Raw genomic sequence first — 17,385 nt, 5'->3', positions numbered from 1 at the left:
CTAAATTATACTATATATGTACAATGTTAAGTTCTATATCTCATTATTTATTTTTTAAATATAATTGAAAATTAAGAAAATGATACCAAATACGTTAAATTCTAATCAACCCACATATCTCCGGCAATGGAGGTTCTTACAGCAAAGACAGACCGGATCTTACACCCTCTTCTGTGAGGGAATTGGAGCTTGCATGTTCCAGAAGAACGAGCTGTGCCATCTGTCTACTTGTGCCCCATCCATACGGTAAATTGATGCATTGACATCAATACTCTCAACTAATAAAGCACTAGAGTGTCTCATCTAGATGATTAGGCGCTTCATCAATCTTTCTTAGCATTTGCGTTTTTCTTTTCTGTTTACATATTATAGTATAGAGTTTTCTTTTTCTCTTCGTTCTAAATGATCAATGCACTCCAGTTATTAATTGAAGTAATTGGCTTATACCAAAGTCTATTGGATTTGGCTTTATGTTCTGTAATACAAAACCGGGATTTTCTCTTTGCGGGAGATAATGCATGATCCGCAAATTGCAGAAGATGGATTCACATATAAAGGAGCAGCGATACAATCATACTATCATGGTTCATAAACGGGCACAAGACCTCTCAATGACCAATCTGAAGCTAAGTAGTTCTGCATCTCACGCCAAACCACGGTTTACGCCTTGCAGAGCCAATCTTGAAAATTGTACATACATTTAACTCTAAGGATCCACTTGTATGATGTATCTATGCAGAATGTACAATAGACAAACGCTAATTAAGCGGTTGGATATAGACGGACGTTAATTGATTGATGATGTTGACCCAACGCCACTAAAATGGACTTGTTTCTTCACAACAAAACAATAGTAGTTATTAAAATACGTTGTGGAAGTAGTCAGAATCTAGACAGTCAAAATAAGCCAACCAAAAACGGTAGAAACTAAAAATGGACAGCTAACAAAGGTAAGAAACAAGTTAAGTCAACATTGTGAAAAGCAAGTGTAACATAAAGACAAGAAGTTACATAAAACATAAAGATCCAAATTTAATAAAAACCAAGTTCCCTGAAATGGAAGGAACCAGTACAGAAAAACAAAGAGAGGCCAACAGAATTTGGTGAAACAAAAAAAAAAAAAAAGAGAGAGAGAGAGAGGAAGTGAATTAAATGGTAGGGAAAGTGAATAACTTCTTGAACCACTACTGCTACACGTACTCATTATCTCATACCAATTACCAAACATCTTTCAATTCCTTCATTTACTTCTCTATTCACATACAGTTAGTAGTTGGAAGAAACTTACACATTCAAAGAACCAACCTTTGACTTCTAATTTATGACACAATTGGACATCTAAGTAGTTGCCAAAACTTTTTTTATTTCCTGTTTATATCAACATAGTACATGATTCAGAGTTGATGAGAGATCGATCTCTGTCTCCATGAACACACCAATTTGTTCTTGTGTGTATGCTCATAGGGATTGTTTTCTATACACAAGATTTCCACATTCTTCCTTCTAAAGAGATCACTACTATTGAAACATCATCGTGATACCGTCTTCGTTCACCTTGTGGTATCTCTAGCAATTCATGGAAATCCATACCTACAATACACAAATAAAACATCAATTCAGATAACAAATATTTACTGAAATCGTTTTTTTCGAATGTATGAATGTTCACCATACCAGCTTTCTTAGCAGCTCTAAACAAAAGCTCTTGCACAAGGTGTTGAGCTGGATCCCCTTCAGGTTGTAATGTGATGAAGAGCTCAACCTCTGAAACAGCTTCTTCGTTTGTGAAGTATTGGTAGAGACCATCCGATGATAGTATTAGAAACCGGTCCTTGGACCCTAATCTGTGGTGGTAGAGAGACGGTAAGCAGTTGATGTATGGAGACTTCCCAACGTAATCAATTTGGAACATCTCAAGAAGTGCATTGTTCCATTTAGGCTGCAAAATAACATAACCAAACTGTCATCAGACTGAAGATCACACATACTCAAACATCATAACTAAAGTCAGATGAATATTTCATACCTGCTTAAGGAAACCAGCACCAAACGCTCTTGTGACCTTTAAGGAGCCTTTAACCCGTTCATTCGTTACCGCGGTAACATCATCGGGATGCTCGTTTCTGATTCTCTCAACTTCCTAAGAAACCACAAGAACATAACAATAAGTAAAAACCACCAAGATTCACTGAGCAACGTATACCATTGTTTTGTTTAGTGTTTACTTACTTCTTCTATATTTGTGCTGTGATCAACAGTGAGCTGAAAAGCCGATAAATTCGGGACTAAAGATGATTGATCTCCTTCACAACCTTCCAAATCATTCATCATCGTTTCCTCGTTAATCCGTTCCAAATCCTGTCTAATCTTAGCTAACCAGTAATCCGGTTCTGATTTCTGACCAAGCACAGCTCTACTATCACCAACATTCATCACATAAATATCTTCACCTTTCATTAACATGACCAAAACACAAGAACCCATCAAAGCTAGTTCAGGATTTTCGTCGAGCATCTTATCTGCAGTATCTAAATACGCTTCCTCTGTTTTCCTCAGAGCTTGTGACAGAGCCTCTAATACTTCCGAATGATTCGTTAACCGATCCGACCCACTTCTCCGACTAATCTGTTCCTTTAATCGACGGTCAAGATCTTGACTTTCACGATCCCATTCACATCTCCACCATCGCTCACAAGTCTCATCCTTTTCCTGATTTGAACAAGATTCGTCTCCGTTAGACCTTTCTAAATCCTGAGATTTGGATTCGACATTTGAATCGTCCCATAACAATCCTTTGAGCTCTCGATGAACGACAGGATAGAGATGAGAGAGAAGATAATCCGGCGCATCTGGACCGTTGAATCCGTCGTATATTCCGACGAAGAGCCACCCGTGCTCCTCCGATACAACCACGTGTACTCGATCCTCACCGGCTTTTCCCTGAGCCCACTGAAGATTCTGGTTTTCGAGTGAAACGTCGTCGTCTAAGCTAACTTCGCTGCTAAAGTTCAAGCTATTCACTGTGAGATTCTCGTTGTGCAAATTCCGGCTCTTTTCTGACCTAATTCCCCAGTTATCGGAATCTTTAACGGATTTGATCGGAGCAACGATCGAGTTTTGCCCTCTTGACATCGTTTTCGAGATTGCTCTACGGAGGATCCGAACCAAAGATCGTTTTCTTGACCCGACCCGTAAAGCTAAACCATGAGAGAAGCTACGTTGGAACTGATGATGATGATCTGAGTTTGGCTTATCAAGCGGACCTGAGAATAACCCGACCCGATCAAGAGGACCCGACATGAATCCTCTTTCGATCGGACCTGAAAGGAACCCTCTTTCGATCGGACCCGAGCCTAAAACGATCGGACCGGAGCTTTTGGGGATCGGTTGAAGAGGGATTGACGAAAATGAAGTCGTGCTTTCGAATGCGGCGGCGCGGTCGATGTGACCGTAGGGATCGTAGAGAGAAGTTGAGAGAGGAGTAGCTGTGTTGGCGCTAACGGAAGCGCCGGAGATTGTACGGAACGTTGTCGTCGTTGTGTCTTCCTCTGAATGGACTTTTGAGGAACTGATTAGAGTCGGGTCTGGTCGGACGTAGCAGAAGGAGTGACCTAAACCTTCGTCTAAAGGATCCGGAAGAAGAACGGAGATGTCTTTTGGCCGGAGACGTTCTCCTCCACCGCCTGTGAAACATATACTCAGTTTTGTTACTCCGTTACCCATCAAAAACGTTATTAATTTCAGTTTTTTCTTAGATTCGCAAAGTCAATAGAGGATTTGGGAGAACTCAAAGCTGAGATTGATTGTTCATCAATGGAAGAAAATCCAAAGAGAGGGCAAAGAGAAGAAGAAGTAAAAGAGAGAGAGAGAGAGAGTTGACTTATGTGCAAAGAGAAAATGATTTTTCTAACCAATTGTTATTAATTACCAGAGAAAGGAATAAAAGAAAAGAAACTGTAAGAGATATTATTCGGGTTTTGTCTGATTTAAATCTGCGAGAAGAAAAATTGGTGTCAAACAGAAAATAAATACTAGTAGATGAAAAGTGTGACGTCAAAAACAAGTAAATGACTTTTGGTTCGCATAGATTTGTTGTAAGAACGCGAGAGAGGCGTTGACTAAAAGAGTCTTTAACTCAGGGGTTTCTATTTAAATGGGGAAAGATGCTATAAGGACCACTCTCAACTAAGTGCGTGAATTGCACGCGACTCTGCTGGTTAGTACCGTATGAGAGGAGTCGAAGACATGCGTGTGTGAGAAGGATCAATATACGTTCTTTAATTTATAGAGATGTAATCTATACGTTAGTAAAAACTATCTAATCCTGTTAGAGAATGGATATTCCAAAATATTGAATTGTGGAATCTAATTGATCATCAACGTTGTGAAAACCTTATGATGAGTTATCGTATGTATGACATATGATGATTACTATAATCATATACTAAACGGAGCTTCTAATGTGAGAACAGGGGCAAAGAAGTTACTAGTGCAAATAATTCAAAAGGAAAACATGGTGTCAAACGACATGACCGGTCATTGAAAATACCCGGTACACGCCTCAGATCGAGCGTGGGCTTACGCGTGAACTCCAATAGCAAATAAAGACTTGCTTATAAACTTAGCTGCGGAAAACTAGGAAAGGCTAATTAAAGAAGTTGTTGATATGTTGATATAGATCTTATTATGGGCTAAGACAAAAAAAACTCTATTAAAAGTCAAAAGAGTGTGCCACAAATTCTCATTTGTTTTCGTTTCGGCCGTCGCCGTTGGATCTCGTGTAAGGATCAAATGGGCTATGAGCCTACCACGTGTCATATTATCACTGAAGGCCTCGTTTTCTTCAATCTCTCGACAACTTTCATAATTCCCTTTCTCCCCCACCACTCTCTCCCTCTCTTACCTCATTCATATTATAAAATTTGGACTTTTATTCTTTTGTTAACAATGTGTTAATGGGGGGGTTTTCTAGTTCATTTTTATGAGTTTGGTGGCAATATTCATTTACTTTGGTTGGGGCAGTTGTGATCATTACTATTCTTAATCACGCCAATCCAACTAAAGTCTTTGACTTCCTTTTTCTTATTACGTTTTGTTTAAGATTAATATGATAGGAACATACTGCTTATTAGAATATCAGAAAAGTAACAATCTAATATACATATAAATCGTTTGGTAGCGGCCACTTGCTAACGAAATGATATAAATCTTCTCTCTTTCTCATTTGCCTTTTGAATATATTTGGTTGTCTAAGTTTTCCTTCTAGTCGGTTAAATATGAAGCGTGATTAGGGTTTTAATCTTCCAAGTCAACCTTAGCTTCCAAGTCAATTCTGGCTTGCATAGTACTATTTATATATAACTAGATATACAACATTCTGTTATCATTTGACAGAATTAATATTTACAGAAAACCTAAGCAGCCAAAAAGATGGCCTACCTCCCATACAAAGAGTGTCAACAATTTGCCACAAACACAAGTAGCCTAACAACTAACGTAACTACTCATCCCTCTTGGGTTGTTCACATACTTTACCAGCGCAATTTTAGAAACCGTTAATATATTTAAATTTGGTTACGCACAAGATATTTGATATGACGACAATTTACTGGATCACAACTTTTGCTTCTTCTTTAAAAAGAAAAGAAAGAATCAGCAACAATTTACTGGATCATATTTGCATAGAAAATATCAAATATAATGAAAAAATCATTAATCATATAAAGAAACAAAGCGGATGGAGTACTTAAATTATTCAATATTTACAACAGAACATTATTTTAAATAATAAATCTATGAAATCTACCTTATAAACGTGCACTAACAAAAGAAATGATACGTACGTATATTCGTAGCAATAAATATAAGGGAAACTATTTTATTAAATTCTGAATTACAAGTTGAAAAGTACTAGATATTGAATTTAGTTTAGAAAAATACAAGTGTTTCAATGAGGAAAAAACAAATTATTCATGTATATTTCTCGTGGCGTGTGAGCGTTATATATATAGATGAAACAGACATTTTGACAGTTTTCTACAAGTAGACCGGGCCATAGTTGGCGGGTAAAGACTAAAGTAGAACCACATAGGAGAACGAAAAGTCTCAGTTTCATCGTCCTTGTTCATGGTCTTCCTCGTTTTTCTTCCAGACACCTTCCGTTGCATCAACCCCTATTGAGGTTTTTGTTGTTCTTGTTCCTTATGTTCTTCGGTTTGTATAATACCAAACAATTTGGTTGTCTCAGTCACTTCCTTCTTCTTGTTCTTGAATATTGATCAGGTCAGTTTCTACCGTATAACTTTTTAACGGCTTTTATATATTCTTCTTTTGCTTAGGTTTATCAAAATTATGGAACAAGAAAGATTATTTGTTTCTTTGACTTGATTATATTTGATTGGATTTTGAAGATTTCAGACTGCTACTAAGTCTCTCGTCTGACTAAATTTGTGTTTTTTTTAATACGTCGCTGTTATCATCCTCTGTCTTTCAAATTGATCAAAAACGTAATTTAATTTGTAGATCATAAGATTCGAAATGGGCAAGCATTTGAAAAACGAGAGTTCAAGTCCAAACCATGGCAAATACAATCACAAACTAGGATGGTTAGCTGGAATGCTTCATGTGCTTGACTTCCACCATTGGAGAACTAAGAACCGACCAATCTGTAAGCTCCATCTCATAAAATATTGTAAAGTAATTTTCAATTTTAAAAGATTGTTGAATGGTTCATTACTCTGTTTTCTTAGGTTGGAAGACCCCAAGAACCCATTCCTTGATGCGTGAAACTGAGGAACAAGAACCGTTTCTTGATTCTAAGATTAATGATTCAAAGATGCTTAGTGTTGTTGCAGATAATAAGCCAACGAGACCAGAAACAAAACTGAAGAAGACGATGACAACAAAGCAAGTAACCGAGTACGTGGATTTTCTTGAAATCTTGAGGAAGGAAGATGTTTTTGTCAAGATAATGAAAGATCAAGTCCAGATCAAGTCTAATCCAAGGGTTTTACCCAAGTCAGGCTCGTTTCCTATCTCAGGATCTTCACGTCCTGCTAGGATTCAACACAAGCAGAAGGAGAATTGGTATGCCCCAAAGCAGAACGGTGCCGTTTTGACTTTGAAGGTTCCAAGAGACACTTCTCAAGAGTGCAAACCAATCTCTCCTTCTCATGGCTCAGCTGATGATGATCATGGATTCAATCACGCTATCATAAACGGATTTAGAGAAATCAAGAAGTTGCTCAAAAATACACTCAAAGACCGAAATCGCACAAAGAAGAAGAAGAAGAAGAAGGTTTTGGATGTTGCGAAAGATGATTATGTGGGGAGATATTCTCAACTCTTGAAGCAGATTTCTAGAAGAGAAGGTGGTGACTTGCGTTCGAAGAGCTTAAAACTTTCATATGAAGAGAAAAAGAGCGATTCGAGAGATAATAAACCGCAATTCTTCAGACGGATTTCGTCCTTGTCCAGCCTTGAAGTTCTTGGTTCATTTCTGACCGACCTCCCTCGAGACAGTTCTACTTCCAATCAGGAAACTAGGATATCTGAAGACCAAGATACTAACTTTGGAGCCAAAAAATCTGTATTGTCATCCGAATCTCCGGTAAGAGCAGAGAAGGAAGAGAAGTATGAGGTGCAAGAGGAGAGAAGCCAAGAAAATCACCTAGACAGCTCAAACCAAAGAATCCTGCAACAAGAACCAGATTCAGTTCCTAGTACCAATAAAACCGCAGAAAAGACAGAGACTTTACTACCACAAGGTAAGCTCTTGAACAAATTAAGCTCTTCACTGTTTGATGAGAGAAAGGTACTCAATTCTATGGTTGCTTGTTCTACAGGTTTAGGTCTAAGTTCTTTAGAAATTTACAAACATGAAGAAGAAGATGAAGATGCCTACTTCTGTTACGTAAAGAAGGTTTTAAAAGTTTCAGGCTTCCTCGAAAACAAAGACAACGAAGAAAAGTGGTACTCAGAGGAACAACCACTGAATCCATCACTGCTTTACGAACTCGATATACAAGAAGAAGAAACAGTGAACGACAAAGAGCTTCTATTCGATTTGGTTAACGAGGCAATCGTCGAGACTCAAAACCATTCACAAATATACTTCCCCAAAACATTTCCATATGGCAAACGTTATCTTGATGAGGTATGGGGAAGAGTGGAGTGGAGCCTCTCTGGTTTAGGAGCTGAGAACAGAGATCGTTCATTGGATGATATTGTGGGAAGAGATCTTCTTACAAAGAGTGATGGATGGATGAATCTCCAAGGTGAATCTGAATGGCTTACTCTTGAGCTTGAAGATTTGATTTTTGATGATGTTTTAGATGAACTGCTTTGTGTTTATTAGTAAGTTAACAAATAGAAAACCTGTTTTTTTCTGATATACATGTATATAAATATGTGTTTGATACAAATTTAAGATTTCTTGTAAAATAATGTACCTTAACAGTCCCAATTTTTTTGATGAAATACACTAATTAATCAGAGTTAATTGTTATTTAACTAAATAGAGATTTAGTCTTCTAATGGGCCGTTATTAGTTTATTGGGCCGAGCCTATTACGTTAAACCCTTAGCCACTGACTCGGTTCCGTCTCCGACCACCACCGCGGCGACTCCCCGATCGATCAATTTCCTCAGCGGGACATTTTCCTTTGTCTCCTCATTCTCTCAGGTCGCCGGAGATTCGTCGGCAACAAGTTGATGTGGCTAATCCGGGCGATTGTTCCTGTTCGATATTTGGGATCTTACAAGAGACCTCAAAAGCCGCCATGGATGAGAAATCCAGTGGTATTCTACTCAGACTTTTCGGAGAAGAAAGGGAAAGTTGCTCCTTTGCAGGTGAATTCATCATCTATTCACTTAACCCACAAATAAAAAAACTCTCTTTTACTTCACTTTCTCACTGAATTTCTGATTTGTCTTGTTGTTGTGGTGCAGGAGACTAGAATGAGAGATAGGTTTACTTTGTACGCACGAGGCGGTGAAGGTGGTAGTGGTTGTTCTAGCGTCCGCCGGAGCCGTGCCGATCGCTATGGCAAACCTGATGGTACTATTCTGATATTGTTACCGATTGATAATTAGGTTGAATCATTCCCAAATCCATAGTTATCGTTTAGGTTTGGTATACTTAGAATTGGAATACTGTTTGAGTGATTGATTGATTCAAAAAATGTTTTATGTTTATGTAATGTAATTGAGCTTAGTTTAGGTGGTAATGGTGGGAGAGGAGGTGATGTGATTTTAGAATGCACACACGCAGTTTGGGATTTCAGTGGATTACAACCTCATATTGTAAGTGTATCTGTCACTCTTTTCGTGTTCTCGGGGAACATGTCTCATGAGAATTTCTCTGAACTGGTTATATCAATGAGTTTTGCAGAAAGGTGGGAAAGCTGGACACGGAACTTCCAAAAACAGGATAGGAAACAGAGGAGAAGACAAGGTTTTATTATGTTCTCATTAGTTGTTCCTGTGCTTCTTTCTTTTATTGTTCGGGAATTAAGATGTTGTTTCGCGCTTGTTTGTGTTACCATAGGTCCTGCTAGTGCCTATTGGGACAGTGATTCATCTTCAGGAGGGTGAGATTCCATCTCAGGTTGAAAATGAGTCTCCCAAAGATTTGGATCCATGGGACCTTCCTGGCTCACTGGTTGAGGATCCTGCATCCGAGGAGAATTCTGATGTTCATCAGGAAACTATGTCTGAGTCTGATCAAGATGATACTGAGCAGGAGAGTTTAACGAGACAGTTAGGCATGCCAAAGGAAGCTGATTTTGAAGACGACGATGAAGAGATTGATCAAATCAGGTATAATGTTGCCGAATTGACACAACAAGGTCAGAGAGTAATCATTGCTCGTGGCGGTGAAGGTGGTTTGGGTAATGTTTCCGCTACACGTTATGTAAGAGGCAGTAAGTTTGCTAAATCCACAATCCGTCAAACCAATTTGAGGAGCATGGAAGACGATGCTGAAGAGGATGATGAAAGGTCGAGTATTAAAGCCGGTTTGCTCGGTTCTGAGGCTGTTCTGATATTAGAACTCAAGAGCATCGCCGACGTTGGCCTTGTTGGGATGCCAAACGCAGGGAAAAGCACTCTTCTTGGTGCATTATCCCGAGCTAAACCCCGTGTAGGTCACTACGCGTTCACGACACTCCGTCCCAATTTAGGAAACGTAAACTACGATGATTTCTCCATGACAGTAGCGGATATTCCAGGTCTTATAAAAGGAGCTCATCAGAACAGAGGGCTAGGCCATAACTTTCTCCGCCACATCGAACGGACCAAAGTCTTGGCTTACGTTGTGGATTTAGCATCGGGGCTAGACGGTTGCGAAGGACTGACGCCGTGGCAACAACTGAGAGATCTGGTGATGGAGCTTGAGTTCCACGAAGAAGGGTTATCCGATAGGTCATCTTTGATTGTGGCGAATAAGATCGATGAGGAAGGTGCGGAAGAGAGATTGAAAGAACTTAAGAGGAGAGTGAAAGGAGTGAAGATATTTCCGGTTTGCGCGGTTCTTGAAGAAGGCGTGGCTGAGCTGAAAGATGGTCTGAAAATGCTTGTCGACGGTAATGGTGAGCCATCGGAGAGATTAAAATTGGAGAATATATGTGTTGACTAGTTTATTCCAGTAGATGGACAAATTGAATTGTCTTGGAGAAGTGGCTCAACTATTGTCCAATGAAATAGTTTAACGATTTATTGTAGTCAATTTTCTTTTTTATATGATTATGCAAAATGCGAGGAGTATTTTAGTCAAAACGTGAAAATATGTATAGCCTTTTAAATTATGGTTTTCGTTAGAGAGGAGACATATACACATACAAACGCAAAAGAATACATATACTATTTATGATTTAGGTTACAAATAAAAACATTACACAGCAGGAACAAGTCAAGCAAGCTTAATAGTTACTCTTACTCATTACGCAACACAATGCCAAGTCTTTATTCCAACATACACAAAGATCTCTTAGCATAAAACACATTTTTTTCCCATTTTCCTTGGTTTGAGACCATGCTGATAATTTCTTCAACAGTTACAGCTTGACCCGCAGCTGCAGTTTGATCCACAGCTACAGTTATCACACTCCTTGTTGTAGTTCTTCTCGCAACTTTGTCATACCAAAAAAACAACAGAAGTATAAGATTTCAAAAATTTATCTTAAGGAATATGTAACCACATGTATATTAGATATATATGCATGATAAGTTAATGAAGAGAGAATCTAGGGTTTACCTGCACGAATCACCACATTTGCAGGAGGAGCCACATCCACAGTTAGAACCTGCCATTTCTCTTACTTCTCTTTGATTGATTTTGTAGTTTTCTTTTTCTTCTTCTGATGCTTTATGTGATTTCAACTAAGGGAATGGCCAGTATATATAGAAGAATATAAAATATCGGTTTTATATCCACCATACATTTCCTATATATATATATTATCTTTTGTCAACCTCCCTATATATATTTTATATTTTCCTGTAAGTTTTAGTTTCGTATATGATAGGGTTAGCAAAGTTTTTGTATATGAGATATACATATAGCTTTCTTGTTGGACTATATAATCCCTCTAGATATAGATTTTCTAATTTCGGCAGATTTTGAGTAAATATCCAAAAAAATCTCACTATCTTGACAAGATTACAAAATAATCTTTTAATTTAACTATTTAAGACAACATGTATAAAACCTATATCTTAACTAAAAACTCTATATTATTGCAACTATATAATCTAAATGTCTATTATCTTAAATAAATAAAAATGCCACTACCACTTTTTGATATTATAGGCCAAGTTATTGATCAGTAAAACGAGGCCGGCACGTAGGAACTAGGAAGTCAAAAAATAATATTTTTGTGATGGAACGTAAATTCACCAATTCAGGACCTTGAAGGGGCAAGAAGCCAACTAAAACACCAGCCCCAACCCTAGTGCAAATTACCATTCTATATAATGACCCCATCTACGATTTATTCCTTCTATTTCCCTTTACGTAAAGTAGCGACGTTCGTGAATTCCTAAGAAGTTAGACTAACAGGTTTGTGTGGTTCTTAAATTTTTGGGTAAAAATTAGGAAAAAAGTTTATATTCCTACCCAAACTTTCGGCACCAGAGACAAATTAGGTTTGTTCAGAAAATCAGTCGCTCATCGACAGACTTAACACCACAAAATCATCAGAATTTCTTTGGGACAAAATGGAAAATGTTCTTCACGGCTCCACCTACCAAAATTTCGATATCAAGCTCAAAAGCATACACAAACTATAACTAATTCCATAGTTACGTAATCTTAACTTCGAATTCAACAACACATGCATGCATCGACTGAATCTTCAACAAATGCAATCAAACACACAAAATTGCTACCAAAAAAATATGATTTTTTTTTTATGATTTCAATTTTCATCCGGCACTTAGTCCAAAACTTTTTTTGTGTGTCAACATTTTTTAAAAAAATCTTTAAACGGATATCTGATCTAAGAGCATGTTCATAGGTGATACTTACAAAATATTTTTAAGAAATTTTTTAGTATTATTTATAATGTTTGTTTAATAAATATATATAAGATTTTTTGCTTTTATCAAATGTGACCAATCAGAAGAAACCACGTCAGATGATACTGATATGACAAATATGATACTGATCAAACATATTCTAATTGCTTTACTAATATAAAAATAATTTTTGGACTTGTGATACTCTAAAAATATCACCCATATACATGGTCTAATATATGGATCGTAAAAAACTCATATATAATATTAATAAGTAGTAGAAGAGCGTAGACCATGTCCTGGGTCGTCGTCCAAATGACCACAAGAAGATTTCAAAACAGAGGAAAATATTTCTCATTAAATAAGTTTTCCTGACGCATAAGATAACATTATTACAAGATTCAGAAAAAGAAAGGTGAAAGGATAATGTTTCTCCTACTATATAAGATGTGTACATCTGAAAAAATATGAATATATTTGTAACGTTTGACTGTTATTACATGATTAATACGATATAAATATTAACATTTTTTTTCAAAATAAAAGTAATATAGTAAGGAAATGAAAAGAGGCATGAAGCATGCCTCTTTTTTTGGTCGGCTGCCGTTTACAATTGCCAATTGCGATAGTTACTCTTCTTGCGTGTACGACTTTTGTTTTTTTTTACATATTCGCCAATAATTTGACGTTTTCTATTAGTTTGTTTGATACTCTGTTGTCTTGCTAAAACTCAATAAAACATTAAATTACTTTCTTGAATGAAGCTGGAACAAATCTAACATAAATAGAAAATGATGGGCAAGTTGATGTTATTCGTAAATTTATTTAGATTATATTATATAAAAAGCAATCCAATTATATATCTCATATATACAATTTCTTATCTTACTTTGTCAATGTCATATACGTAACTAAAACTTGCGGAAATAGAAAATGCCACGTGTATGGTGGACATAATCCGAATCTCTCTCTTTCTTCTATAAATAGTGGCCATTCCCATTGGTTGAAATCACAAAAGCATCATAAGAAGAAGAAGAAACTACAATAGTTAATCAATCAAAGAGAAGTAAGAGAAATGGCAGATTCTAACTGTGGATGTGGCTCCTCCTGCAAATGTGGTGACTCTTGCAGGTAAACCCCTAGATTCTCTCTTCTTTACATTTATATGCATATATGTAGACTATGTAGTTCGAGCTTCATGGTACAAAATTCAATAAACTCTTCTTATGACTTCGTTTACAATTGTGTTTGTGAATAGACACAAAAGATTAGTTTTGTTTACTTTAGATTCAAAACACTTCGGGCCTATCCTGTATATATGCTGATCAGATGCATGTGGTTGATTAATCTTTAATCTCATCATATTAATTACTAATTTTTTGTTTGTTTGATTAATTTGTGTGTGGTAAAGTTGCGAGAAGAACTACAACAAGGAGTGCGACAACTGTAGCTGTGGATCAAACTGCAGCTGTGGGTCAAACTGTAACTGTTGATGAAATTATTATGGTCTAAAATCATATATATGGCAGAAAAATTGGGGAAAATATGTGTTTTATGCTAAGAGATGTGTGTGTGTTGTTGGAATAAAGACGTGACCGTTGTGTTGCGTATCAACTCTCTTAAGCTTTGACTTTTCCCAGCTTTGTATTTTCCTATGTATGGTAATGGTGTGATTGTGTAATGTTTTCATATGTAACGTAAAAAAAATATTTATGTGACATTGACTTTTGTGACTACTAAGATTTGTATATGTCTCCTCCGTTTTTTATTTAGGATTTAAGTTCAATCAGCTAAATTAATCATAAACAATTTAAGTAAATATTCATATGAGAAGAAGTCAACCATATTCTTATCGGGCCTTATATGTTAATGTTAAAAGGTTACGGGCCAGTAAGGTCCCAAAAAAGAAGAAGAGATGAGATCCATTATTGCTCTCATGAGGCAACGAGAATATTTCGTTCAGGCAATTCGTCGAACAACTTGCGTGGCCTCACCTGCGTTGAATCAAACTAACTTCCAAGCTTCGAGCTTTCTCACTACCCTAATATCTTCGAAGAAATCTCCGGAAGAGACATGTATCGGATCGGAGGAAGAAGAAGAGGAGCCCAACAAGTGTTTGTCTTTGAGAATCGAGAAGCTTCCGAAGGGCGTAACTGTTGGGTCTGCTTTACAGAGCTGGATGGGTGATGGGTTTCCAGTTCATGGTGGAGATGTTTATCACGCCATTAATCGATTGAGGAAACTCGGACGAAACAAACGTGCCCTTGAGGTTCGAATTCTTACTTGCTTCTCTCTTTTGAACGAAGAATCAGTTTTATGGGTCTGAATAGTTTAGAAAAAGTTAGATACTTTTTTGGTACAGGATTGTTGTATCAATGTGATTTTGCCAGTTTGAATTCAGATGAGTAATTTGGGAATGCTACTTGATAGAAATGAGTTTCTTTTGATGAAGATACTCTTGAATGTGAGCTGAAACATTTTGGTATGTTTGATTCAGTTGATGGAGTGGATAATCAGGGAAAGACCTTACCGTCTTGGTGAGCTAGAGTACTCTTACTTGCTCGAATTTACAGTCAAACTTCATGGCGTCTCGCAAGGAGAAAAGCTATTTACCCGTGTCCCTCAAGAGTTTCAGAACGAGCTTCTTTACAACAACCTTGTGATTGCTTGTTTAGACCAAGGTGTCATAAGGCTTGCGCTAGAGTATATGAAGAAGATGAGAGAACTCGGTTACCGTACTTCCCATTTGGTCTACAACCGTCTTATAATTCGCAACTCTGCTCCCGGACGAAGAAAGCTAATAGCAAAAGACCTTGCGCTCATGAAAGCTGACAAGGCGACTCCTCATGTCTCAACGTATCATATCTTGATGAAGCTTGAGGCTAATGAACATAACATCGATGGGGTGCTGAAGGCTTTTGATGGTATGAAGAAAGCGGGAGTTGAGCCAAATGAGGTGTCTTACTGTATATTGGCTATGGCACATGCTGTTGCGAGATTGTATACAGTTGCAGAAGCCTATACCGAGGAAATAGAAAAATCTATCACAGGGGATAATTGGTCGACCTTGGATATATTGATGATTCTATATGGGCGTTTAGGGAAAGAAAAAGAGCTAGCGAGAACGTGGAATGTCATAAGAGGGTTTCATCATGTTAGATCCAAGAGTTACTTACTGGCAACCGAAGCGTTTGCTCGAGTAGGGAACCTTGATAGAGCGGAAGAGCTCTGGTTAGAGATGAAAAACGTAAAAGGACTTAAAGAAACTGAGCAATTCAACTCTCTGCTCTCGGTATACTGCAAGGACGGTTTGATAGAGAAGGCAATTGGTGTATTCCGCGAGATGACAGGAAACGGGTTTAAGCCTAATTCCATAACGTATAGACATCTTGCTCTTGGATGTGCTAAAGCCAAACTGATGAAGGAAGCTCTCAAAAACATTGAGATGGGTTTGAATCTAAAGACGAGCAAAAGCATAGGAAGCTCAACGCCGTGGCTGGAGACGACTCTATCGATCATAGAGTGTTTTGCAGAGAAAGGTGATGTAGAGAACTCAGAGAAACTGTTTGAAGAGGTGAAGAATGCAAAGTATAATAGGTATGCGTTTGTGTACAACGCTCTGTTCAAAGCTTATGTGAAGGCTAAAGTGTATGACCCTAATCTGTTCAAGAGGATGGTTCTAGGTGGAGCTAGGCCTGATGCTGAGTCATACAGTTTGTTGAAACTTGTCGAACAATATAAGCCCTGACACAATCAAGTCTGCTCCAATTTTTTTGATTGATTGGATAGTTAGTGACTTGTGGGTTTAAGAAGTTGTTCGTAAAAGTATAGTTTAAGAAGTTGTTCGTAAACTTACAATTAAAAATCAGACTTGAAAAAAGCAAAAGTATTATTAGTTAACCCAACATTTCCCGCAAGAAGTTGAACAAGCCATTAAAGAGAAGTAACGATGAGCCATGTACTCTTGTTTTTCTTCTTATTTGTCATCGTCGTCTTGATCACTCTCTTTACAAATGTTTAAGTTTTCATTAAGAAAACCCCAAAATTCTTCTCGCACCATTCAAAGCAAGGAAAAACATTTTCCCATCTCTCATAGTCTCTGAATCTGAGATCCCGGCGGAATAAATCGAAGATCGCATTGGCTTCGTTCGTTTACCACCGTTGTAAAAATTGAGTCACTTGCCATCGTGAAGGAGGAGCATTGGGCCAATTGGGCATATGGCTTCATTATTATTTATTCATTTGGGTTAAGTTGGGCCTAGCCTGAAAATAGAAATAAAATTTGGTGAATTCATATGGGCCGAAAAAGCTGAGAACAAGCCCAAAGATGGTGATGGGGAAATCATTTTTGAGCTGGAAGAAAGGCAAAAAAAGTAATAGAGGTTTCGTGAGCAACATGATTCAACGGTAGAAGAGGTAATGTATATTGGCTATGGGAAATGCTGTTGCTGGATTTTTGTATACAGTTAACTTACTTGGTCACGGGCTCGAAGGGAGCTGAGCTAGTCGCGTACGTTGGTTGGTTGGTTGAGCCGTGCACCTAAAGCAGCTTTGTACCGACGCGACACCACGTGGCGGACATGCTTTTGCGTGGACATTGGACCTTTGTCTCTCTGGGGTCCCTCCGATGGGTCAAACTAGCAAAAGTCAAACCGTCGAATATTCGTTCACACTGTCACATCCAAAATCAGACAAAATGGTAAATTACATCAAAACTCTTTTTCTATATAAACAAAAAAATATTGTCGACGGTTGGATTTACATATTTTTTAATAAAAAAAAAGAAGGAAAAAGAGTATGCCATGTTCTCCCGTCGATTATATAGGAACTACTTGTTCGTTTCTTCAAAAATTATTGGGAATTAATAACT

General features: G+C 37.6%; 6 protein-coding genes, 2 long non-coding RNA genes and 1 other non-coding gene across 12 annotated transcripts; 6 read left to right on the top strand and 3 right to left on the bottom strand.

The window, feature by feature from the left end:
• On the top strand, positions 1–781 carry AT1G04613. The gene is made up of 2 exons (NR_143389.1): positions 1–242; positions 537–781. It is a non-coding gene; the product is annotated as an uncharacterized misc_RNA (transcript).
• A 331-nt stretch (positions 782–1,112) lies between these two features.
• PLL5 (pol-like 5) lies at positions 1,113–3,997 on the bottom strand. Its single transcript, NM_100636.3, has 4 exons — positions 2,230–3,997; positions 2,027–2,140; positions 1,675–1,939; positions 1,113–1,590 (listed from the first exon to the last, which is right to left on the bottom strand). The coding sequence occupies exons 1-4, from the start codon at positions 3,721–3,723 to the stop codon at positions 1,475–1,477; spliced, it is 1,989 nt and encodes a 662-aa protein (NP_563791.1). The 5' UTR covers positions 3,724–3,997; the 3' UTR covers positions 1,113–1,474.
• Positions 3,998–4,464: 467 nt separating this feature from the next.
• On the top strand, positions 4,465–4,885 carry AT1G04607. Its single transcript, NR_138747.1, has one exon. It is a non-coding gene; the product is annotated as an other RNA (long non-coding RNA).
• Positions 4,886–6,022: 1,137 nt separating this feature from the next.
• Positions 6,023–8,522, top strand: ATOBGM (GTP-binding protein Obg/CgtA). 4 transcript variants are annotated; one of them, NM_100635.3, is made up of 4 exons: positions 6,023–6,282; positions 6,523–6,667; positions 6,750–7,766; positions 7,845–8,522. In NM_100635.3, the coding sequence occupies exons 2-4, from the start codon at positions 6,538–6,540 to the stop codon at positions 8,354–8,356; spliced, it is 1,659 nt and encodes a 552-aa protein (NP_172241.2). In that variant the 5' UTR covers positions 6,023–6,282; positions 6,523–6,537; the 3' UTR covers positions 8,357–8,522. The 4 variants fall into 4 exon arrangements, with proteins under 4 accessions (NP_172241.2, NP_001322859.1, NP_001322858.1 ...); NM_001331712.1 differs by having other exon boundaries at positions 6,050–6,181; NM_001331711.1 differs by having other exon boundaries at positions 6,046–6,282; positions 6,750–8,522.
• Positions 8,523–8,597: 75 nt separating this feature from the next.
• On the top strand, positions 8,598–10,714 carry AT1G07615 (GTP-binding protein Obg/CgtA). Its single transcript, NM_001084007.2, has 5 exons — positions 8,598–8,849; positions 8,949–9,057; positions 9,220–9,302; positions 9,391–9,453; positions 9,547–10,714. Exons 1-5 carry the CDS (start codon positions 8,712–8,714, stop codon positions 10,633–10,635), a joined length of 1,482 nt encoding a protein of 493 aa, NP_001077476.1. The 5' UTR covers positions 8,598–8,711; the 3' UTR covers positions 10,636–10,714.
• A 49-nt stretch (positions 10,715–10,763) lies between these two features.
• On the bottom strand, positions 10,764–11,465 carry MT1C (metallothionein 1C). The gene is made up of 2 exons (NM_100634.2): positions 11,254–11,465; positions 10,764–11,128 (listed from the first exon to the last, which is right to left on the bottom strand). The coding sequence occupies exons 1-2, from the start codon at positions 11,307–11,309 to the stop codon at positions 11,047–11,049; spliced, it is 138 nt and encodes a 45-aa protein (NP_172240.1). The 5' UTR covers positions 11,310–11,465; the 3' UTR covers positions 10,764–11,046.
• A 337-nt stretch (positions 11,466–11,802) lies between these two features.
• AT1G04603 lies at positions 11,803–12,353 on the bottom strand. The gene is made up of 2 exons (NR_138746.1): positions 12,114–12,353; positions 11,803–12,034 (listed from the first exon to the last, which is right to left on the bottom strand). It is a non-coding gene; the product is annotated as an other RNA (long non-coding RNA).
• Positions 12,354–13,520: 1,167 nt separating this feature from the next.
• Positions 13,521–16,435, top strand: AT1G07590 (Tetratricopeptide repeat (TPR)-like superfamily protein). The gene is made up of 3 exons (NM_100632.3): positions 13,521–13,646; positions 13,927–14,784; positions 15,013–16,435. The coding sequence occupies exons 2-3, from the start codon at positions 14,431–14,433 to the stop codon at positions 16,261–16,263; spliced, it is 1,605 nt and encodes a 534-aa protein (NP_172238.1). The 5' UTR covers positions 13,521–13,646; positions 13,927–14,430; the 3' UTR covers positions 16,264–16,435.
• On the top strand, positions 13,591–14,008 carry MT1A (metallothionein 1A; the record flags this gene model as incomplete). Its single annotated transcript, NM_100633.2, has 2 exons — positions 13,591–13,646; positions 13,927–14,008. The coding sequence occupies 2 exons, from the start codon at positions 13,591–13,593 to the stop codon at positions 14,006–14,008; spliced, it is 138 nt and encodes a 45-aa protein (NP_172239.1).
• Positions 16,436–17,385: the final 950 nt, after the last annotated feature.

Source organism: Arabidopsis thaliana (assembly GCF_000001735.4).
Source record: "Arabidopsis thaliana chromosome 1 sequence".
NCBI lineage: Eukaryota > Viridiplantae > Streptophyta > Magnoliopsida > Brassicales > Brassicaceae > Arabidopsis > Arabidopsis thaliana.
Note: the sequence above shows the minus strand (reverse complement) of the source record. Positions and strands in the feature narration are given on the sequence as shown.